The sequence below is a fragment of the Palaemon carinicauda genome, chromosome 17 (genome assembly GCF_036898095.1).
Source record: "Palaemon carinicauda isolate YSFRI2023 chromosome 17, ASM3689809v2, whole genome shotgun sequence".
Lineage (NCBI taxonomy): Eukaryota > Metazoa > Arthropoda > Malacostraca > Decapoda > Palaemonidae > Palaemon > Palaemon carinicauda.
In genome coordinates, this window is record NC_090741.1 from 65,811,629 (window position 1) to 65,837,802 (window position 26,174).

At 35.1% G+C, this 26,174-nt stretch overlaps 1 protein-coding gene across 7 annotated transcripts in view; it reads right to left on the bottom strand.

Annotated features, from left to right (window-relative positions):
* The window catches only part of rols (rolling pebbles), a 482,684-nt gene that overhangs the window by 4,897 nt on the left and 451,613 nt on the right, over window positions 1–26,174 (bottom strand). For 2 of the 7 annotated variants that reach the window (XM_068391164.1, XM_068391166.1), the window contains exons 2-14: window positions 17,871–18,026; window positions 11,661–11,756; window positions 10,798–11,055; window positions 9,871–10,002; window positions 8,447–8,524; window positions 6,787–7,029; window positions 5,652–5,792; window positions 4,136–4,243; window positions 3,577–3,834; window positions 1,923–3,235; window positions 1,287–1,694; window positions 469–1,148; window positions 38–233 (exon numbers count right to left, since the gene is read on the bottom strand). In XM_068391164.1, coding sequence (XP_068247265.1) covers window positions 38–233; window positions 469–1,148; window positions 1,287–1,694; window positions 1,923–3,235; window positions 3,577–3,834; window positions 4,136–4,243; window positions 5,652–5,792; window positions 6,787–7,029; window positions 8,447–8,524; window positions 9,871–10,002; window positions 10,798–11,055; window positions 11,661–11,756; window positions 17,871–18,026 — 4,067 coding nt within the window. The remainder of the gene's footprint in view (window positions 1–37; window positions 234–468; window positions 1,149–1,286; window positions 1,695–1,922; window positions 3,236–3,576; window positions 3,835–4,135; window positions 4,244–5,651; window positions 5,793–6,786; window positions 7,030–8,446; window positions 8,525–9,870; window positions 10,003–10,797; window positions 11,056–11,660; window positions 11,757–17,870; window positions 18,027–26,174) is intronic. The other 5 variants (XM_068391169.1, XM_068391165.1, XM_068391167.1 and 2 more) reach the window with 5 other exon arrangements.

Genomic DNA, 26,174 nt, shown 5'->3' on the forward strand with positions numbered 1-26,174 from the left:
ACCAAGACTCAAAAATTTAGATCAGTTACAAACTTACATTCATTTTTCTTTTGCATCGTGAGAGATTCAGAGTAAGATGTAATCGGAGATGAGAGAAGGTTGACGTATGTTCACCTTGGTCCCCTGTAGGTAGCTTACGTAAAGCGTAAGAGAACCGGTGGGCTGCTTCTTTTAGACGACCCTTCCTACACAAAGCCACTCCATCTTCTTGCAGTTTGTTTAGTAGCATTATTCTAATAAAAAAAAAATATATATTTATTTTCTTAAATACTAGTTAAGTGCCAATAAACTGTATAGGGCATTCTTTGAAATTTTAAGTTTTTTAATTCAATTCTCTAAGGTTTATCATTGTAAAATGCCAGCTTAATACTAGATGTAGTGTATTTCCCTGTAGCTCACCACATATATAGAATTTAAGAAAAAATATATCAAATGAGATTAAAATACATCTAAAAAATTAATGCTTACAGAATATTAGGCTTGCCAGCTGCCATTGCCCATGTAGCAGGACCCAGCTTTGCTCCGCGTCGCAAGAAACATTGCACGGCTGCGGCATTGCGGGCACTGATAGCACGGTCAAGAGGTCTCATTCCATTTATATCAACATGTTCCACTAGAGACCCTCTATCAAGTAAAAATTGTACAACAATGGGGTCACCCTGATATGCAGCTAGGTCAAGCGGTGTCCTTCCAGTCTTGTCGGCATGATTTAGATCTGCATTACAATCGGCCAAATATTGGACTGCATGCACGTGACCCCGTAGGCAAGCCCAGCCTAAGGGAGTAAGACCTTCCCTATCTGTTCTGGAGATAGATGCACCTCGTGAGATCAACAGCTCCATGAGGCCTAAGTGGCCTTCTGAAGCAGCTACCATGAGAGGCGTTCGGCCAGAAGCATCAGGACTCTCAACAACAACTCCTTGGCTTAACAGCAACTTGGCCACCTCATAATGGCCATTTCGTACAGCGCAAGTGAGTGGTGAGGCACCCCTAGAATTTGTTCTTGTTATACTGGCTCCAGCTCTTAATAAAGCTGCTACTAAAGCGGTATGACCTGCTCCAGCAGCAACAGTCAATGCTGTCTCGCCTGTAATTGTATCTTCACCATCAACACTAACTTCTGCCATGTCTAATAAAAATTCAACCACCTGAAAAGTAATGACACAATTAAATTAAAATTACATTCACATATCTAGTATGAAATATTTAGCACCATTCAAGTTGAACCACCAGCCAAAACATCAACAATAATTCTGGCCCAAATTCATAAATCCCTGATCACTTACATTGCTATGCCCATTAGCAGCAGCAGCAACAAGAGATTGGTGAGCCTGGTTTCTGAGTAAATCATGTGGTCCTGGCCAGTCGCATGAAAGGAGGTAGCCCACTGCATTCAGATGACCAGCAGCAGCTGCCTGAACCATTGGTGTTTGGTTCTGCTTATCCTTCATAGTCAGCGATGCGTTTGCCTGAACAAGTAATCGCACCACATCACAATGGCCGCGTGCAGCAGCGAGTCCAAGTGCTGTTACCCCCTCACTGTTAGCTTGATTTACATCGGCACCAAATTCTATAAGAAGGGCAACCATCTCTGTGTGACCTTGGTGGGCACATACTCCTAGAATTGGAGAGTTGTGAAGATGTTCGCTAGGATAATCTGGAGAGGCACCAGCAAGAAGTAACAACCTCGAGACCTGTTGAAATAAATGTCTAGATAAGAATATATTCTTCAGTATAAATAATGAAAGCAAAAGTCATTACTGGAAAATATAGGCATTTAAGCCTCTAAATATAAATGAAGCGTATTGCAACGAAATTTAACCAAATTAACCTATTCTTGTAATGTTTAAAGATTTTATAAAAACCTTATACAGTACTATATTGAGCAACAGATTTTCAACTGCAATAAAAAATGGGCTTACCTTGGTATTGGGGCTGTATAAGTTCCGTGTACATGCTAGTGCCTGCGATACATTATGAGATGACTGGGCAAGCCAGAGTGCTTGAAGATCACGTGGTGACAGTGGAAGGGCACGGGCCATGTTCTTGTAGACGTGAGCCTTCAAAATGTGATGACCAAGTTCCAAAGAGGCTTCAGCATCCAGAGGCCACTCCAATCTAGACATCCTTAAAGCTAAATTTGCATGACCACCCCTTATGTCACAAACAAATTTGGCTGATTCCCCTTCAGCACGTCGTGCAAGCCATTCTCGCAGTGCAGGATGGAAAAGCATGTAGGTATCATCCAATCTCTTGACCAAAAAGGAATTTAGGATCTTGAAACAACTGAGGAATTCATCCCAAGAAAGAAATTTATAGAGGAGACCTGCATTAACCGAGTGATAAATATCAGGTAAAGTGAGAGGATTTAGAGATGCTAAGACCACATTTAAAATTGGCTCAACTTTTTCAAAACTTCGAACACTTGGGAACCTCAAGTTGAAAAGCAAAAGGAAGATCTCATTTAATGACTGAGGTAGAACTTTGAAAGATCCTGATTTCATGACAAGGTGACCTCTTTCAATGAGATCTAGAATGAGCTTGATAAACAGCATCGAGCCTCTGCTCTGGGCAACGACGTGTTGGGTGAAGCGATGCTGAGAGGAACCGCCTTCAATCTTCCCTTGGGTTACCGTGATATTTGATCTTATGGTGGGGGAATGCATGCAACGGAAACCTACGTAATCACAAAGATCTCTTGTTGCCATATCTGCAGCAGGATCTGCACGCTGATCTGGGTCGAGGGATATGTGGTGGAAAGGCAACAGTTGTGTCAAATCTGATAGCTGTGTTCGGACGCTCACCACAAGCTTGATGAAAGCAGGTAATTTTACAGCATGGCGAGCTAAAAAGGATGCAAGTGTGTCAGCATGATCTGGGCGATGATACTCTGCCTCACAGAGCCCGTCTACTACAATAAGTAATGGATCTGCCCCAATTTTTCCTAGACGTCTGAGATTGTGCAGAGGTTCTAGTATGCCTTTTACCATGGCCAATGATGGATCACTAATGCAAGCTGGAAGTGCTAGTAGTGCTTGAGTCTGGGGCTCAGCCAAGAGTAGATCACGATATGCATGGAGCTGTGGTGCTTGACATAGTTGTGCTGCGATGGAGTGCACAAAATCAGGAACCAGACAAGTGATTGAATTCTCAGCCTGACAGAAATGGTAGGCTACAACTCTAGAAGATAGGGATTTGACACCTTCCGGAATCAAGCTGATGCGACTGTATGGGTCTGAAAACATATACATAAAGGTATTAATAACTGATCTGGGAAAACATGAAGGACAGTATTAGCTAAAAACATAACATGTTTTACAGTAGAGGGAATGTCAAAAATTTTGGCATTGTTTAATCCTGGGGATATTTCGCATACACATTTCCATAAATCATGTGTTCATCCTTTATATACTATTAAGAGAAATATATCCTTCAAGAACACATTTAAATAATCTATTTTCCAAAAACAGTTTATCCCAAAGGTAATCCATCAAAGTAAATAATCTTAGTACATTGGTCATTCAATATAAGTACAAAAACATTTCCCTGAAAAAAATAAAAATATAACTACTCTACCTTGATATATGGATTCATCTCTCTTCCGGCCAAAGCAGCTGTACTCTACCATTTGCAAAATAGCTGCAGTTTTACCAGCTCCTACATTTCCTGTGATAATTATACCACGATTTGTAGGAGCTTCAGAGGTAATGTGAGCTTCAATCTCACGATAAAGCCAGGCACGGCCAACAAAGAGAGGATCTGGGTCTTGCTGTGGTACTTCAAAGAACAACGGTCGTAAGCTCAGCTGGGCGCCTCGGTAACTGGCAAACCGCACTGGAAAAATTTCAAGGGGTCACTTAGTGAAAACTGCTGTACACAGTACTGTACAATAAGTTTTAAGTAACTTGTATAAAGATGAATTCCTATCTTACTGACAAAATAAAATCAGCACAGTCAGTACTTAAAGTTAACTGGTATTAATACATTTGCCTATGTCACTATTTGTTGATCAAATAACTATTACCACATCACTAAAAAATTTCTTCTGTGCAATATTGAAAAGTAACAAAATTCTATAATACAAAATCATGTAATTAGATATTCTTTTCTGTACAAGACTTCCGTAGAAACCTACCTTTGGGATCTATCGGGCCTTTCACGTGCGCATTCCGAGCTGAGCGTCGAACAGAGGACCGTCGTCTTCCAAACAGACTCAGTTCCTCCACTTGGCCAGGCTGTGATGCTAACACCACATGCATAAAAGTTAGTCTCAAACAACATACCATCAAAACAAGCTTAAATTACAGGGCAAATTCACACAAAAATGCATCATTCTTTCTCTTTACATGTTCAGCATGATAGATTGGTGATATTAGATACAATATTCAAGTGTATCTTTTCCATTTTAATTCTTTATTAAATTTTAACTAGGGTGGCTCACCAAATGCCTTTCAATAACTTTTTCAAAAAAGACCCAAGAATAAAATTCAACCGACAGTCCCTTATTTACAGCTTGAATCAAATGCCTGAATGAGTCGACACCTAGTATTGGGTACAAAGAATTTTTCTTTAATGAAAATGCAGTAGTATCTTTTTATTTATAGTACTAAGTAAGTTACAGTTTAGAGAAGTTTTAGAAAATACTCCAGAATGTTAGGCATTGTCCAGGTTCAAGAAAAAATAAAGCAGAAACAGAGAAAGGATAATGCAATAGACATTATAGAGCTTGAGGCATGTACAAAAAGCTCGGTAGCATAAGGTTATGTAAAATAAGGCCATATATACTGTATATTTTGTGATAGAAAGGTTTACCGTATTTATAATTATACTGTACTAAAGTTTTAGAACTTTAAACTTATTTTACACATTTCATGACTACTATATTGTACAGGAATTTATTTGTTTCCAATATTTCAACACTGCACGGTCAGTTCTGAACTCTTCACATGTGCCAGAACATAAAAGAGTGAACTACAAATTTTTTGGTTTGTGATCAGTTTTGAATGTCTGAGCAACTAAACCACATAGCTTGTTCTTGAGTGTACTGGTTTAACTGTATAGTAAGGATATCTTGACAAATTTGTTAATTAGTCAGTGTAGCCAATAGCTAAGCAATTCATTGTTATGTATCGTTAATTGGATTAAATAAGTACATGTAGAGCTCCAATGCATTTTAGGGTCTATCCATATCATTTCTGTGCAGTAACAAAGCTGTTTAAGATTATATTTGACATGATTAAATCTGAAGTACAGTATCAATATTTTACATCACGTTAATGGAGAACACAGCATGTAGTTTTATGCGTATCAACACAAAGCATTTGATAGTTCAGGCAAAAATTCCTTGGAGGAGATAAAGCAATAGCATTCAAGTACTGTTTTTAAAAAATGATCCCTAAGGCTCTAAATATTCAGTACTGACAATCAATGTAGGTGCAGTACCTTATAAAATATAATGATAAAAATAATAAAACCCCGGTTTAGTACTGAATGCTTCATCTCCTTGTCAAAGAAGGCACTGCATACAAACCTAAGAATAAATCCAACAAATTCAAAAGGAATTTCACACTGAAACAAAAATTTGTCTACATAGCAAAATCAAAGGAAAACAAACAGCAAGCACACAATATACGGACGCAAACGATACTTACTTGTGACTGAGTGCCGGCGAGGAGTAGTAGTGGGGGAGGCTGAAGCATTAGAAGAGCCAGCACCATGAGACATGAGTGAATTCATGCTTTCCACTGATGGGTCTCGAGCACCCGGGAGTCTTAGATCAGCCTCAGAGGAGCCTGTTGGAATAGGTTCATGCTGTGAAAGTCTCAAGCATAAAGGTTTTACTTGGCATAGACCAAGTACTGTTTGGTTATAAATGGTAGTAATTGCATTTGAAACTCATTTACTATTACTGTACTTGTTTCTGGTTAGTTAAAATCAGTAAAATGCATTGTTCCTTTTTTGTAAAAGGGGAGAGAAGACTAAGGTACAAATTTAATTATCAAATACAATATGATCAAATTCCCTCTTTTCTCAAAATTATATAATTTCTCTAACTCTTGAACCAGGCATCTTTCTTTATGAATGACCTGTTTTATAATTTCCATAAAAAGGTCTTACACACATGAAAATTAACGCAGTAACATGAAATAAACAACTGACTCCGGCAAAACAAGCTATGCACCTGCACTATAAAAAGTGATAAAAACAAAAGCTATGCATCTACATTATGAAAAGAAAGATATTCAGTGACACAAAAAGCATCTTACTGTATATCAAATATTCATTGGGAAAGGGTTGAGTGGCTGGAGATAATAAAGAAAATTACAGTACAGTACTGCGAGATATTAAAGTCTTCTTACATAAAAGATAATAAGGTAATATTAAAAGATATTGTGTAGCAAGCAATTGGTATTAGTACAGTATAGAAGAAGTCCATATTTAGCAAATGTGTACTTTTTTACCTCATTGAAATTTAGCTGCTTACAATTAGTGAGCTTCTAAATAAGATGCTAAGTATTGAATAGATAATACTGTATTTTAAATAACAAAGGATGGCTATTTTTAAAATCTATGAAATGTATTTAGGGTAGAAATTACAAGAAAAAAAAAATGGCACAAGAAAACAGTAACAAACTCTTAGCAGTCCTTTGTATAGAAATTATACTTTTCCTGACAGTGCAGTGCAGTACTGTACTACAATTTTAGGGATTTAGCTCTGCTCACAATTTACAGTAGAAAGCTATGAAATTTATACTCTTTTAAAAATACCAATATGATGTGCCTTACCATTCAAGGTAGAAACTGGACTTGTATTATTTGAAGCAGTTGTGTTGACCTCTGACGAAGCAGAGAGGGAACTGAAAGATGTATGAGAAGAGGCAGCTCGAGGCTGACGTGCCGCTGAAGACGGAGGCGCTGCACCTTCGCCAAGGAGGAGACCAAGTCGCATGTAAAGATCACTTCCATCCTTAGCTTCAGCACCTCCGCCGCCTCCACTGGCAGCCTCTGTGTCTCCTTCGCACTCATCATCTAAAAGGAAAGAACAATGAAAAAATGTTCACAAATACAAAAAAAAAAAAAAAAATGGATTCAAGATCACCATAAGTTCAAAATAATAAAGGAAATTTTAATATATTAGACACTTCATGGAAATATTTGACATATGAGAAAGTTACAGGATACTGAAGCACTTAACTTAGATAAGTAATTTATCAGATAGGTAAGACAGTATTGTAAAGTAAATCTTAGGAAATGTGCTTTAGATAGTAAAGCTAGATTTTAAGAAATGTGCTTTAAAGGGAAAGTGAAATGTGAAGAGATTCTTTTAGAAGGGGAAAGCAAAAGGGAATACCATTCAAATGGGAAGCTAACACTGAAGAAAAATTTCCTAAGCTGGTACTTGATAAAAAGAAAAAAGCTATGGGTTTAGAAAAGGAGATTTTTGAAATCACAAAGCATTTCCTGAAGAAACCAATCACTTCTTTATGCATATTTTAAGTGAAAGCAGTAACGGCATTTTAAGCACTTTCAAAATGAAGGATTAAATGACCTTTTAGGATCACATTGGGGAGAATAATATTGAAAGGTACCAGCCACCTTAAGAATAAAATGGGAAACTTCTGCTCTCAACCATTTTAAGAGCTGTTTTTTTAAAAACCAGATTAATGCATTTATGTATATTTCAAGTCCACGCATGTTAATAGTGAAAACAAACATTGTATCTACAATGTACATGTGTGCATTTTTTTATATGTGTAGTATTAAATGTCCATGCAAGAGTCAACATCTATAAAATGTATGTGAATGGAGTGTACAAGTGAGTAATTAAAACTAACATCCAGTTAAATGGATTGAAAATAGTCTTTCATGGATGCCCAAGAAATGTAACAGCAATGCCATAATTGATGTACATGTATAGTAAAAGCTGCCACATGAAATGAAAAAATAAATATAAAGTTATTTGAAAAATCTTGAATACAACATGATTGTTAAACTAGACTACTACAGGGAGTGTGGTAAATTTTCCCATACAAACACAGTACATACTCTTAAGGTATAATACACAGCAGCTTTGACTACTTAATTTAAGTACAAGCAACAAAAACTACCACAGATACAATAGATGCAAGGAATGAATGAATATGATTTAATAAAGAAAGCAAATTAACTATCTAATCAATAAAGCTCTTTATCATTTGCAACTGAACACATCATGGACTGTCCTACTAACACCGGTATAACTTGCTGCTCTGAAAATTGCCCCAAGTTATACAGACCGCTATTATGTAAGTGTGCACTGATAACACCATGATAAGCTTTGCTACAAATGTGCAGACCAAGAGGCAATGCAAAGTAAATCGTGCTTAAGAATAAGCCTTTAAAATAAAATGTAGTCAGCATTTTTATTTAGAATAGCTCTTCTACGAAGTCATGCATGATTAAGTACCTATACTCCAGAGGGATTTTATCCTGCGAGCAAGACTGATATTTTTCGAGCTCTTCTTGTCCGACGATGAGAGCAGAGCTACGTAAAGGGAGAGAAAAAAAGTGGAGGAAAATAAGGTGGTTAGTTCAACATTGTCATTATTACAGGACTAATTAACTTAGGCCATAGTCTACAGATATGGAGGAGGACCTTTTTTTTTTCATATCCGGGGTGTTTTGAAGAATACTGTACTTTGCCAGGAGCAAATTGTCTTCAAGCAGAAATGCTTGACTTTCTTCATGTCGGGTTAACCTTAAGGCCGATTGTTATTAGTATGTTTTTTGGTGTACGATAAAAACAAGGACAACTACACAAAGACGTCACAAGATTTGTCTAAACTTAAATCGTAAAAGCCTCTACATAGCCCGGTGTTTGGTTTTCTAAACAATTGTTAATCATTGAGGTTCTATATAATAATGTACACTGTATCAAGACTAGGAATCAGAACTTATGCCATTGACATCTATTAGAAACATCTATTTTTTCATCTGGTCAAAAGAGAGGGTTAGTTTTTCTCTCTGACATTTATTAGAAAAGTCTTTTTTTGTTTAATCTGGTCAAATGAGGGTTAGTTTTCACTAAGTTTTTCAATCTAAATTACCCTAAGTTGTCTCCTTCACCATATTATGTATCGTCAGACTTCTAAAACTAAAAGGTCATCCCTTCCTCTTGGGGAAAATGTTCCCACATGACAGTTGTCATTTAACTTCAAACCTAAATTCCCATAGTAACTTATTGATGAATTCTTTAGTACATGTAATTCACAATAGTAATTTTCCTTAACAATTCTGGATGAATGTGATTATGGCCTTAAATTCCGGATGAATATGATAGTGGCTAACAGAAAAGATCTCATTAATCGTAACTAAACCAATAAACAATCACCCCATAAACAAAATACTTCCAAAATTGGAGTTAAATGGTTCAACATTCCCCAAGCTAAATTATTTTCCTACAAACAAACTACAATTATCTCCATCTGCTTATAATCATATTTTTCCAAGTGCAACCCTTTTGGTTATTAAAATCACCTTTTCAATACATGCTCTGCTATCTATACCAATTCATATACCATAGAGTATATTTTCCCACCCATTTTAAATAAAATGTGCATTTTCTGCCTTAAGCAATAGTTGAAACTGAATCTGGACTTGAATTCATCATCATAATTTACCTGGTAACATAGTTACGATAAATCAATGAAATACTTTATTTAGAATAGATTGCAATGATAAAATTGCAAATTTGATATTTAAAGTGAACTGATATCTTTTAACCAAATTTAACCATCCAGATTCAGAACCAAGGAATATAGATTACTATTAAAAGTTGTCCATTCCTCGGATTTATTAGTTAAGGTGCCTGTTTATTCCCATTCCGGCTACCTGTTAAGTGATGTGTTGAATCCACGTTGACGGTGTTAGGCCTAGGGGACCTTCTGGACCAAGGAGAGAGGGGAGGTATGCGAGGACTGAAACCCCCTCGTCGGCGGGCACTGGAAGGCGTCCCTCCAACACCTGTACACAAGCACCCAATACCATATAGCAACTGAAGCCACTGGGAAAGTTACCTCACCCAAATCTTCCTTGTGGGAGGGGGACTTGAATAAGTTGTTTTAGTTCTATCAAATGAGGATGATGGGTGTTAAAAACTCACCATCAACATTAACCCGGGGGTGTTATTCACTTATTTTATCAAGATCGTTATTATTAACAATTAAAGCAATGTTTTGCAAAAAAAAAAAAAAAAAAGATACTTGGACGTACAATTAATCACCAAAGGCATCTCAAGCAAATCATTCAGTGATGGGTTTTCAAATATTGCCAGTTAATCCAATACCCGAAAAAAGCGATTTAGTCATAAGTGACCTAAGTAGATGGCTACTTTTTTCATGATCATAATTTGAAGAAGCCAGCGTACGTAAGCATTAACCATCATAACAGTAGGATGGATGGATATTAAGTGGTAAAAGCGTGAGGCCCAGAGTACCAAAATGGGCTGATTTGTTTTAGTTTTGTAGCAAATGATCAGAACCTCTCCATGTTGATAAAACTGCAAGTTAACATACACATTTTGCTACATTCATTGAATATTGTGAATCTGTTCCCAATCTCAATAGGTAACCAATAAAGAAAGGAGTGTATATTAAAATAAAAACAGTCTATTCCAGTATTTAACTGACAAGTGTTTACGTCTTACTCTTTTCTTTTTAATTTGATGAAAAATATGAAGGCGTGTTAAGTATGAAGACATATTACGAGAAGGTGAGAATGAAGAGGTTATCTATAATACTAAAGATTCTTTTAACTTACTTTTCGGAGGCGCAGGCGAGGGAATGAAACGGGAGGAGGAGGAGGAATAGGTGGGTGGTGTGCCATAGGGCGTCTCCTTCCCAGGAACACCAAGGGGCGAATAAATGTTTTGTGTGGGTGCCATGATCCCCTGTGGAGCGGATGAGGCATAGAGGGGACTCATGGTCCCTCGACGAGGGGAAACAGATCGGGATGGGGAAGGTCGCTCTGGCGGGAGTCCTGGATCAACTCCACCTTTGAAGTAGGATGTGAAGGTGCCTAGAGAGAGGATTAATGTCAAGGGGAAAAGAAGGTTAGATGGGGAATAGAAGCCACAAAATGAGGAATAACCTTTTTCAACAGCAAGTCCTTTCGCTGCCTTTGACATAAAAGAAAAGTTATCATTGAAAGAAAAAAAAAATCTAATATTTTTGTGTTTGTGTATTACTACTAAGGAACTGCATTCTTTGGCAGGGTCATATTTCTGCAAATTTGCACTAGATAATAGTTATATCTAAGAATCAGTCAAAATCTACAAGCTACAAAGCATATAAAATACAGGGTATATCAAATTATACAACTAATCTAAATAAAACTTTATATCAAACATTAATGGTCAATATATTGTATAAAACAGCAGCTACCACTCCACTAATTGGAGGAAAATCACATGCTTGATTTCGCTGACTATTACCCAAAATGAGAAACGAAATGCATTTAGTGAAAATTACTTCAAGTAATACTATATGATACATTTCCTCCAATTGATTTGTAATAACCTAATTTTTCATGCATGTCATAATAAACAAGCCTAAATCTGACTACCTGAAGATATCAGTTAATGCAACAAACACACCAACCATGTTAGGCCAAGAAGCACTCACCATTTGTGAGGAGTTTGGATCTTCCCTGTCCTCCTCCTCCGCCTGCTGGTGATAGTGACGTCCGAGACTGCGAGTGCTGTATCTTTTTCGGAGGTGCTGTGAGGAAGAGTGTATACATTAGAATAGGATTCAATTAAATGTGATACTATAGTCCATTTCTTTTATCGAGGCAGATTTGCACCGACTCGCAGCAGTGCCCTTTTAGCTCGGAAAAGTTTCCTGATCGCTGATTGGTTGGACGAGATAATTCTAACCAATCAGCGATCAGGAAACTTTTCCAAGCTAAAAGGGCACCGCTGCGAGTCGGTGCAAATCTGCCTCGATAAAAGAAATGGACTATAGGTATGGATGCTTCCTAATACCCATCCAAGTCAGAGAGAAGATTTGGTTATAACTAAATTTAATCTACCTTATATAATAAAGAACAAGTGTCTGGGTATAAGATTTTAGACTTTTTGGTTTCTCCCCTTCCTTCGGGTAAGGGGGAGAGGTAGTAGTCATACCCCTGGTGAGATGGGGTAACTGAAATATTTTCAGGCTTCTTAATTATTTCAGTTATCCTTTGTATGAACCCGTGTTGTTAGGAAAGGGGGAGGGGTGAGAGGGGTTGAACCTATGAGTGTATCTATCTAAAAATTTTGACGTCATTTTTTGACGGGTCGCGTACACTAGTGCAGGCTACTTATATTAGACATTATCTAAAATCTTTTTCTTTGTAGAGTCCCTAGCTGCAATCAATATTTAATTTTCCATTTTATTCTTCTTTCATTAAACTGTTGCATCTATCAAGAAGAACATTATTTCATGCTGGCAATAAACCAGCTAAATACAAGAGAGATTAAACACATATTTAATACACCACAAACCAAAATGTTACAGATCTACTGTATTTTAATTCTGTTTCTGATCTTAAAATTTTCTATATTAATTATTCACTACTTCTATCGTAGTTTATTTCCTTATTTCCTTTCCTCACAGCTATTTTTCCATGGTGGACCCCTTGGGCTTATAGCATCCTACTTTTCCAATTAGCATTGTAGCTTAGCTAATCATAATAATAATGATGATGACGATAATGATGATGATAACCTAAAATTTAATAAAGGCATCCTGAGCACCTTTAAGCTACAAGGAAACATTTAAAGATTTAAGGTACAAATTCTTAAAGACAACTAGGAAAAATGATACCAATTTATATTAATCTCAATCAACCTGTTTCTCTTGATCACCCTTGGATATCAAATCGCCGGATCTCGTCCAGACAAAAGGAGAATGAATGGAACATCGAGATGTCCTTAGGACAGGATGTAGATCCTATCTCGATATCCTATGCCAATAGGCCTTGTGTTCCCCCACCTACCCTTATCCACATATCAATCTACATCAGGAAGGGGTAGATATGAGTAGATAAGAAATAATAGGGGAAGAAATGGTTTATCAAATTAATAATCAAGAAATCAGACCGAGGGTACATTTTATAAATTAACTGATTGAAATGGAGTGAAATTGCTAATTCCTTTCTCGTTTTGAATATAGTAATTTATAAGACAAAATTCAAATGGAAATTTATAGGTACTGACTTGTCATAATTTAGTGTCACAGGCTTAGTTTTTAAACTGAAACTCATAAATTCAATATTTCAGATATATATTTTTTTCTTGGCTAGCCCCGATACTTAATCAAGTGAAATGTATTATCATGAAAATATAATGTATTCATATATTTTTTCCTTTGCTATCCCAAGTTTTTCTCATGGTGAAATGAATTAACATTAAAAATATGTACGAGCCAAATATTACATAATCATGATAGGAAATTTTTCGAAATATCGAATTCTCAAATATGAATAAAAGTTACACTTAATAAATTTGAATTATTAGCACTTCCTTCCATTGATATGACAGGACATAAGATTCGAGGTTAAGCGTACAATGAATCAACTTCGAACCCCTTAACGTGCAACATCAAGAACAAGTCGAGGAGTAAGGGGCAATGTCATTTGAGACCTAATAACGTTGAGGGGACTTTTCCAGAGGCCACGTGGTCTGATGACTATAAAGTGCTACTACTTCAAGTGTCTGGTGTCCTTGGCCCTTGATCCGTTGTAGGTGATCAAGTTGATGATCAAATAATGGCGATGATGATGATAAAGATGGTGATGATGATGTGTGTGTGTTTGTGTATAGGATGAAACAACGAAGTGACATGATATTCATTATTATTATTATTATTATTATTATTATTATTATTATTGTTATAAGCTAAGCTATAACCCTAATTGGAAAAGCAAGATGCTATAAGCCAAAGGGCTCCTGTAGGGAAAAATAGCCCAGTGAGGAAAGGAAACGATGAAATTAAAAAGAAAACTACACAAAGCAAAGTAGCATTTAAATTGGATGTATAAAATATGAAACTTCATATGAATAATAAAATAAAAATGTAAATTATTTTTTTTTAAATGTAATTCATATAGTGGAATAATAAAAAATGCGTTCTACATTAACTATGATAGATACAACATGGAAGAAGTTTTTCATGAAAAAAAAAATGACGAAAAAATCTATAAATATGCACCTAAGGCCACAATAATTTTATCTTTATTCTTAATAAGGTTGCAATTTATGCCGTTCAAAAATTCCTAGAAATGAACAACTGAAATTCAAATAATTTGAAGTACATCTCATTAAAAGCTATTTACTCGTGCATATATATATATATATATATATATATATATATATATATATATATATATATATATATATATATATATATATATACACACATATACATAATATACATATATATAACACATCACTTATAATTTGATTGAGTAATCTAATCCTCGTATCAAACAACAAATTCTCCCAGTGCTTTGAAGAAGGCTCAAAACTCTTATCTTCGTCAATGGCGTATCTTCTCTAATCTCTAAACCCAGAGATTTATTGGAAATGTTATCACAAGAGAGGAATATCAGACAAAGGGGGTTGGGGGAAAACAACGGGGGGAGGGGGGTTATTGAGTGCGAGTAAAACGCATGGGGTGATATGATGGAAAGTCAATAAAAGATTGCATCCTGTTTTTATCTACACCAATGAGTCACCTGAGAAATTAATTAAGGATTATTTAAATCTCTAAAGATATGAATGATTTTCTTTACCCTTCTATGCGCTGGATGTTTTATATATATATATATATATATATATATATATATATATATATATATATATATATATATATATTTATATATATATATATATATATATATATATATATATATATATGTATATATATATATATATATATATATATATATATATATATATATATATATATATATATATATATATATGTATATATATAAATATATATATATATATATATATATATATATATATATATATATATATATATGTATACGCATCACATACTAATGAGGTATATAAATACAATATTAACAGTGATACTAAAGGGGCCGGAGTTGAAGTGAATAATGGTATAGAAAAATACGTTTAAGTTTAGTAAGTCTATCTGTCTACCTAGGCACTTAGACCCATTGGGTAGAAGGGGGGGGGGTGTGGGCCAACATGAAAAAAACAAAAGGGGAACTTTTCTTCTCTTAGCTCCTCCCAGCCTGACGAGGGATTCAGGCGAGTTTGGCTGGTACTGCTAAGGTGCCACAAATAAAAACAATGTTAAAATGGATCTTTGTCAACAATGACATGGTTAAAATACGTAATGATATCAACATAAACACAGTCTAGTTGAATGATAATAAAAATAAGGATAGGTGATAAGCTTAGCTTTATAACTATCAACCGAATCAAGGAGTAGTGATAATGACACGGGGACACTTCAGCTATCTTTTTATATATCATTATTTTCATTAACTTTACATCTATCTTTTTCTATCTTGATTGTTAACAATTTTCCCCAAATAAGTATTCAATTCTTGTTTCATAAACATGAACTGGAAGTGTTTTGTATTTACAAGACTGAACGTGCAAGATTTCCCTAATAAATTCTCAGACAACAGGTTAGACAACACCTAGGATTCGTCTTATCCTTGGATATAGTTGAAAATAAACATTGTAAAATCCCAGAGGATACTCCCAAATTATAATTTGCTCAATTAAAACTAAGTAAATATTTGAAGCCGATATTACTGAAGCATGGTGATTGTCTGGGATAATGCTAGAGGTTACATTTTAAATGAATCATGCAATCAAAAGTAGCGTAGATACATCAATGATATCAGCTGCGGATATTTACAGTCAGCTTAAAAAAAACAAGACCAAATCTCTTTACCTAAAACCCTATCAGGCGACAGTGCGAATCCCTTGAACAGCTGATAAACCTGTTATCATACTGGCTGGCGCCTAATTTACGATAACGAAAGCGCAGGCATAGGTGTGGGACGGGGGTGGGGGTGGGGTTAGGATAGATAAGCATTTTTATAACATAATTTATTGCATCGTGGATAAAAACGACCCATGAAATGAGGATTTCAGGGGATTTATGGACACACCGGCCGGAAATTGCTTTTCATGTGCTGCATTAACGAAGTAATTTACACGTTGATAATAATGTCAAGAATGGGAGGCCAAACATACATACATACACACACACATACATACATATATATATATAAATATATATATATATATATATATATATATATATATGTGTGTGTGTGTGTGTGTGTGTGTGTCGTAGGCTTTAAAAAGCTAGGCAAACCGTAAAGAAATTCTATGTAGCAACACGTTTGAACTTAGGAAACACATAGGAAGAGAAAGAACCCAAGAAGTCTTTATGTACGATGTACTTTATGTACAGTTACCGCGAAGAACAGCATGATTATAAAAATTTAAGTTTCTCAATTATTAATAATCAAGATCCACAATCTCAAGAGGGAATCAGAGATAAGGGATTACATGCAAGAGCATGTTCCGATATATACTTTCTCCTCATTTCTTAATCACGATACACTGGCAATTTAAGAACTTTGGGAAACTTGAGTTTGATTCGAAGCACAAACTCAACACTTACTTAGTCAGCTTGAATTTATATAAGAACCAATACATCTTCAAATATACCAAACTATTAAAAATATAAATTTTATCAATACCAAGTAGTACCTGTTTGTTAATAATTTCTCTCTCTCTCTCTCTCTCTCTCTCTCTCTCTCTCTCTCTCTCTCTCTCTCTCTCTCTCTCTCTCTCTCTCCATACTATCAAACCCACTTTGAAAAGTGTTGTCAATTTGCGTTCAATCAATATGATAGAAGGACGGTTTTTTAATATTTCTTCAACATTTCACACTAAGATTTTACATTATAGAAAGTAATGTATAAAACTTGATGAATGTTCAGCTAACCTTCCAGTTGAATTAAAATTATATTATATATCTATGGCCATAAATCAAATATCCATTTCCAAATGTGCTTGAGAAATCACTGCTCAAAGAATAAGAATAGAATATATTTATTTATTACCCAGCTAAGAATTTCTTCTAAAATACACAAATAATAATAATAATAATATAGCCTCTGTACCATGGTTGCTCACTGTCTTGGGTTAGATTTCTCTTGCTTGAGGATGCATTCAGGCACACTATTCTTATGTCTCCTTATTTCCTTTCCTCACTGGACTATTTCCCTATTGAAGCCCTAAGGCTTATAGGATCCTGCCTTTCCAACTAGGGTTGTTTGTAGTTTAGAAAATAATAATAATAATATGGTTCGTTTCAGTGGGTCATCTACAGTATATTTACCTTTTCAAAAATTTTATCCTTTTCGAGTAACTCCTTTAATTTTTTTTTTTTTTAGACAGCCCGATTTATTTCATTATAACTATTTCTTTCCCTTTTTCCGGTTTACATAAGATCAAGTTGGGAAAAGATGAAAACTTGATCATACGTAGGCCTAAACCGGATAAACGGAAAGGAACAGTTATAATGAACAAATCAGACTATCTATAAAAAAGGCATAGGATGTATTCGAAAAGGGTAACATTTTCAAAAAGGTTGTTAATAATAATAATAATAATAATAATAATAATAATAATAATAATAATAATAACAACAAATCAGACTATCTATAAAAAGGCATAAGAGGTACTCGAAAAGGGTAACATTTTCAAAAAAGGTTAATAATAATAATGATAATAATAATAATAATAATAATAATAATAATAATAATAAATAAAGGCTTACCTTGGAGAGCACAAATCGGGCATGTCTCGGACTTGAAGAGGCAGGAGTAGCACCTTTCATGACCGCACTGGTCGATCAGTTTTCGCTTTTTACCTTTGTCGAACGGCATCCTGCAGATGGGGCAGATACCACCGTCCTTTAGTTTGGCGTATACGTCTGCAATGAAGGAAAAAAACAAACAAGCATTAAAAAGTGTCATACTGATACATGTATTATTAAATAAAAGGTATTTAGTTATTTTGGGAAGGAAAAATGCACAGAAAAAAAAAGTTTTGGTGCGGTTCATTGCAAATTTCTGGTTATTAACCTTATGATTGATTGATTGATTTGAGGTTTTCTGGTATTAACATTATGACTGAAGCCTCTTTCTATATATATATATATATATATATATATATATATATATATATATATATATATATATATATATATATATATAATATATATATACATACACACACAATTCAAATGAGATTAAAAACACAGAAACATACATCTACGTAAAACCACTCGCTCTATCTTTAGATTTAAGTTCACAAACGGGAAATCCTTACAAAGAACGATTATCTACAACTCAATCCCAAGAGAATGCGAGTATAATCCCATAACCAGACACGCCTTGGGTAATGAATCGTTCGTATGATCACGGAAACGGGTATAAAAGCAAGTCTGCGTGAAGTTCTTAATATTCTGCCCCAACCATCTCGTTACATCAATGGAATCTCTTTTTCTACCTCTTCTATAAATAAGTATTCAACAATTCTTCTTTTACAAGTCTGAAAAGTTTGAGACTTTGGCATACGAGGGCCTTGAGGTGCCTCTTTCTTCAAGTCTTAGTATATTTCTTCTCCACATGACCACACCCACTTCGTTGGCACGAGCTGACCAAAATTACCCCTTTGGACATCCAATACTATGTAGCCTATGGTACCCTGCCGGACTCGTACAACATTTTTTCCTTATTCCTTCGACAACATACACGTACCATTAACACTAAACATCCCCCAGGACCAACATTCACATCACCCAAACATCCCAACCCCCCAGTGGACACCATTTGCAACTACAGCCTCCCCATAGCTACCAACAGACCCTCCATCAAAAATTTGTCACTTTAGCATAACCCATCAGGAACCCAAATATAGGCAAGAGAAAATTTCAACACTTCGTGATCCACGTCAAAGTGTCGGATGATGTATCCTTCAAAGGGAATATCCTGGAGAATACTGAAAGTGGGGGAGGGGGTATTACTAATCAGGAATGTGCCACGACTTCATGATGAACGAGGAAGGTACGTCTAAAACGTAGGAGGAACTACAGGCTATTTTAAGCCTTATTCGGGGTGGTCAGATTCAGATTTTTTTAATACATAAATGTAATATGAAAAATGAAAAAGAAAAGATTAGTGCCTATGTAAAACCAAAATATAATATCACTGCTCTGCCAGTTACGAAAAGATATTTGGACTACTATTGTAACAGTTACCAATTTTCAAACATTCTGTGCATGCTAAAAGTACAGTCGACATAGCGAGTAATCTTACACTAAAAATAGTAGTGAAAAAGTCTGAGGATCAATAGTTATTTCCACAAAAAAAAAAAAAACAATAGTATATGAATAAGTAACTGCTTTGACTAATCAATAATAATAACAAAAAAAAAAAAAAAAACTTCTTGCGGAAGATTTAACAATGACGAAAGATGGCGCTTTATCTGTACGGTATCAGATATACCAAAAAGCATTTTAACCTCTAACGTTGGATGCCTTAAAGCTCATATTCCTTTGCACAGCGCCCCTTAACAACCATCTGCAATACGCGAAGCTTTGACAATTCTACACAGTAACCAAGATGGACCACGGGGTCAGGGTCCACGTAGAGGATTTTATGCACATCCATAAACCCCAAAATGACCTCTATCACCGTAGTCCTTAAGACGTCGAAACTAAAGAGCATTCAGACCCTGATGAATATGCAGTGGCGTTGAAGACACGTACAGACATCCTTCTCTTGGATTTCTTCTCTCAACAAAACAACAAAAAGGGATTGTTCTGTTTTCTTTGAGTTTTTTTTTATTCCTTCCTCTTATATAAGTCTAAAGCTTGTTCAATTCAAATGTGGCTCCTTGATAAATCTCGATCTGGGTACTAAATGCACGCAGGCACACACAAAAAGGCGGTTTTGTTTATGCGAGAGAGCAGTGGTCTTATAATTTCTCATGGTAAACAAGAGCAAAGAATTTTCACAAGAAATAATAGATTTGACAGCTGCTCCTCAAACACCCTTTAGATCTTGCTGCTAAATAAATCCTTGGACTTCATTCTACAAAATGACATTTCAAAATTAAATATAAGATGAAAAAAGAAATACTCTAAACCCATTGACGCCCTGCTACAGCTATAGAGTAAATAATTGTATCCTGAATACGTCACTACTACCCAATAGCATTTTGTTAAATCTGAAATTATTGATGGCATTCACAAAGGGCTTCGGCAAGACCCAAACTCTAAAACCTAGTAAAGGAAGTCGGTAAGTTTAGACAGTATTTATGAATTCCTTTACCTGGGACCGGGAGTCCAAACTTATCCACTTAAGAATACAAATGAACATGTGAAACTGAGGGGAACAACAACAACCAAACTTTAAAAAGGACAATGAACATTTAAGAGGTACGAAGTTCTAAGCTAAGTTTTAAAATGAACATTCTACTCGAGGTAAACTGGAAGATACAAATTTTTAAGAACATATTGAGGAAGATATAATGCGTCTCTCCCCCAATCAGACTTAAGTCTCCCACCATCACCAATCCACAGTGGCCAGCGTGGTAATGAAAACTGGCCAGACCCCAGGCATGACTAAATACATGTCTGAGGAGTTTGTCCTGCAGAAGACTAGAAATGGCTGCATTTGTTGTCGTTGTTGTTATTGTAGTTGTAGTGGTTGTTGTAGTTGTTGTTATTGTAGTTGTTGTTGTTTGTATGTATGTATGTATGTGTGTGTATATATATATATATATATATATATATATATATATATATATATATATATATATATATATATATATATATATATACAAAACCACATTGAAACATAACATCAACCAAATGGGAACAAGAAGATCTAGCATTCGGCCCCTTTTCCCTTAAAAACCACCCACCAAAAATACTTTAAAATACTTTGAATTCACAATGAAGACATCAACCAATGGACGATATGCAGCCCCCATCTACATAATGCCCATTTCCAAGTCTCGTTTTTAGAGAAGCAGCTGCTTTATTGCTGCCCTGAAGGTATGCGGTGCGCAAGATGGATGTCTTGGCATTCCATATTTCAAAAAGGGCTAAGGTGTATCCGTCAGAGACTGGCTGCAGTTACATAATAAAAAAAAAATACAAAAGCACATTTACTATGAATGATTCGTGTGACAAATGAAACCAGTGTGAAAATCCTATTTCTCTTCCTCTTGTTTTGTTAAAGTTTTCATAGTTTATAATGGAGATATTTTTTTAGTGTTACTGGTCTTTAAGTATTTTATTTTTCCTTGTTTCCTTTCCTTACTGGGTTATTTTCCCTGTTGGAGCCCCTGGGCTTATAGCATTCTGCTTTTCCAACTAGGGTTGTAGCTTAGCAATTAATAATAATAAAATGAAACCAGGGGCACATTAGATAGTATGTGAAAATATAACAGCAGTAATAATGATAATAATACCATACAACATACAAAATAGTATAAAATAATAAAAATAGTAAAAATAGTATGACTATAACGAATATAAAAAATAGTACAATTATTAAGAAATGATTTAATGCTGATACATAATTAGTCATTACAACCATATCTATCGCACAAATAAGAAATATGTTATACAAAAAAGTTAAAACATAAAAAAGTAATGGCAAAAATACGGCTAAAATATCACTATCACAAGGTATAAAAATATTAGATATCCATAATTATTTCTTACGACAAAATGTGAAAAAAGGATCCTTATAAAAGCAACTAATAAAGATAAAATAACTTGAAATCACAATGTTAGATATCTTTAAATATTTCCAACAAAAAATGAGAAAAAAAATTAAGGAATCTTATAAAAACAACATATTATTATTACTAGCCAAGCTACAACCCTAGTTGGAAAAGCAAGATGTTATGAGCCCAAGGGGTCCAACAGGGAAAAATAGCCCAGTGAGGAAAGGAAATAAGGAAATAGATAAATGATGAGAATAAATTAACAATAAATCATTCTAAAAAAAGTAATGTCAAAACAGATATGTCCTATATAAACTATTAACAACGTCAAAAACAGATATGTCATATATAAACAATAAAAAGACTCATGTCAGCCTGGTCAACATAAAAATATTTGCTCCAACTCTGAACTTTTGAAGTCCTACTGATTCAGCTACCCGATTAGGAAGATCATTCCACAACTCCAATAAAAAAAAAAAGAAAAAAAAAAAAAAAACAACAACTAGGATACGGCCTCTAGATGCTTATTGATATCACTAACAGTAATACCAAGTTGTCTCCTCCGCAGGGGTAACTGCAGAGTAATTTTACCTTCACGCCGGCGTGCAAGTGTTATTACCTGGCAGGCACCAAGGGACACTTTCCGGAGGCTACGAGATGACGGCTTCAGATTGAAACCCGAAGGGAGAAACTTCCTTATTGGGGAGGCAAGAGGAATGGGCATTTTTATCTCTTAAATGTTTCTCTCACGACAAAGGTTCAATTTTATTTTTTAATATTTGGCTAAAAATCGAATAATCAAACATACAGTACATATATACATACATAAGGGATGTGCGCGCACACACACACAATATAACAAATACGGTAATTTCTAGTCCACTGCAGGACAAAGGCCTCATACATGTCCTTATTCATGTAAATATCACCCACGAATGGCATTTAATACCGAATTCTATCTTTACATTGATTGAAATCACGTGTGCTTGTGATATATATATTCATGTCCTTATTCATGTTTGGGGCTTGGCGTGTTTTCATCACCACGCTGGCCACTGCGGGTTGGTAATGGTAAGAAACTATAGTCTGATCGCTCAGTAAACCAACCTAGTATGGGTGACCCTCACTAGTATATATTTGCTTTTTAAAATCATTAAAACCTGTAACAATATCAATTTGAATAATCTGCATATCTTGCAGTCTGTTCTTCTTAAATAAGTCTTGTAGTATTATGGTTATATATTTATGATATTGATATCATCATTATTGATAAGTATACAAACTTCCTCTCTGTGTTAAAAATTAAATCAAACGCTTTGTATCATTGTTATCCACACTTTATAAAAATATAAATCTTTAATATTTACAATTTCCTTTTAGTTTTGGAATAACCTATCCTAATTCATCTTCCAGTTATCTCTCCACTTGCACACTGATAATTTCATTTTCCCCTTATTTTATGGAGTCAAGGGAGTAAGCAAAAAACCACTAGGGGACCACCCAGCCGCAAAAAAAAAAAAAAAAAAAAAAATAATATCGCATCTGTAAGAAACTGACCTCACAAGCGGAAGATATGATAATCACGCTCTATCTTTCAATCGCTGACACTTGACCTTTTAATATCTTACTTCGGGGGGAGAAGAAAACGAAGTAGAAGTAGTATGAAGTTGCAAGCACAAAAGCCAGTCCACTTACGGTCTTAGCGAGACCATAAAATGATCGAACACGACCATAAATACTCGAAGCCAGCCAGTTGCTTCTCTCTCTCTCTCTCTCTCTCTCTCTCTCTCTCTCTCTCTCTCTCTCTCTCTCTCTCTCTCTCTCTCTCTCTCTCTCTCTCTATATATATTATATATATATATATAATATATATATATTAGCATTTCGCAAACTCGTTAGCATTTTCTACAAGTAAACTAAAATGTCTCAAAGTTATATACAAATTATATAATTCATTGTATGATAACAGCACCCAAATTTCTCTTCTTGGAAATATAGAAAAAGAGAAAGATAACAGTATGGTAACAAAATTGAACCTTTAGTTATAAAGCTTTTCGTAAGCAGTGTGTGTCGTGTGAGCAACCAAATAAGCAAGCTATAGGTCGGGGTAGGAGATAGAAGGGAATAATATAACATAAGAAGGCACCCTGAAGGAGGGTAGAAAAATCTGCGTTTAATGACACAGTTACCTTGCTTGAGATTACTCGATGATTTAATAGATTTGACGCTCTTTTCAACTGGCTCGACTATATCAGCCATAATTTGGAAGAATGTTTCTAATACGCCACAGCTGTTTGCTTTAGTGATAGATACGCAACGCTCCTCTAATGCATCCTGTTCTTAAAATATTTTATTTATTCTTGTTCCCTTTCCTCACTGGGCTATTTTCCCTGTTGGGGCCCCTGGGCTTATAGCATCCTGCTTTTCCAACTAGGGTTGTAGCTTGGCAAATAATAATAATAATAATAATAATAATAATAATAATAATAATAATAAACAAAAGCCAAACAAAGACACAAACAAGCATCGCATCCCTAATGGAAGAACACGAACGCAACTTGAGATGCATCAACGCCAGGGAAGGCTTCGAGTCGACTTCCCTTTGCCCATATATGATGAGGCTTCTTCCGCCAACAACGCCTGCATTTCGGCAAGAGGGTCTTAGTCACCCTTCTCTCCTCCGGATAAAAATGAAGAATAAAAAATAATAATGGATAAAGATACAATTACATGATAAACGAGGAAAATAGATAGTCGAGGGAGTGGAGGAGTGGTGAGGGGAGTTTGATTGCTAGTGAAGATGATGTTCGGTTGGTTAAATTTAATAATGATAATAATTAAGGCTCCTTCACACACTAAAAAGACGTGAGATTTATCATCACAAAAGTACAGCATCAAAAATAGTTCTCAGAAGTCAGCAGGACACGATGATAACCATGAGAAGAATCACAAAAGCATTCGGCTGGAAAAGATATGAGTAATGAATCATATGAGAGAGAGAGAGAGAGAGAGAGAGAGAGAGAGAGAGAGAGAGAGAGAGAGAGAGAGAGAGAGAGAGAGAAAATATCATGGATAATAGAAGGGAGGGAGGGGGGGGAGGGGGGGGAGGGGGTCAAGAGGCGTAAAGGGCGTCTACCAAACTCAAAAAAAAGTGCAGCTCTCTCAGGTGTGCATCGCCCCCGCACATTTGAGCATAGTCCTGCAACTGCCTCTACAACCTTGCAAACGGCCAACCGCCTCCTTGTGCATTAGGTGTTGCCAGCTCAGGGGATCTACGACAAATTCACACCAACACTCCTATTTCTTACGGTCATGTCCTCCTTATAATGGCTGATTTACTACATACCCTTTCCTTCGTCGAGAGCAAAGTTTATTGCTTGAAATCGTATTTTCATTTTTTTTCCAAAAACATTCTTTCTGCTTTCAGCTACCTACACATTTCTATGGCTCAGTATCTGATATCAAAAAGCGGATTTGACGATTTCTCCAGATGTCACATTCAATATTTTTCCTTTACCCGTCGAGCTGTTGTAATTGGATCCCTATAATCAAATTCTATCTCAATGGGTAGATCAATATTTCATTCCTGAGTTAGACCAAATTCTCTTTCCTTTCACCTACCTATTCAATCTGTCTGGGTTTGGTAATTTTAGGTATCCGGAAACCAGACGGCATAAAAGTAAGATTTTAAACTAAAATTAAATCTCACTTTCTTATCAGAAATCATTCCAGTTCCTTGGTTGCTCAAGCAAATGTTTGCGATCCTAAACCCTAAGCCCTTGACTCACTCTCACACGGACTCGAAAACACCTCAAGGACGTTTCTCACAAGGTAAAACTTGAGTTTGTATATATAAAAATTAGTGTATGAGTAGTCCTTACAAGAAAAAAAAACTACCCATGGAATAAGTAAATAAAACTTGCCTGCAACCTCTTCAATTTCTCACACACTTTAATTCATGCATCTCCCAGCGTCGTCAAGTATAGCAATATATCGAGAAATATATATATATATTATATATATATATATATATATATATATATATATATATATATATATATATATAATATATATATATATATAATATATATATATATATATATATATAATATATATATATATATATATATATATTATATATATATATATATATATAATATATATATATATATATAATATATATATATATATAAATTATATATACATATATATATATATATATATATATATATATATATATATATATATATATATATATATATATATATTCTTAATCATATCAGAACGAACTAATGGCACCACGGTTGTTTGACAATGCCGGTACTGAACCAAAAAG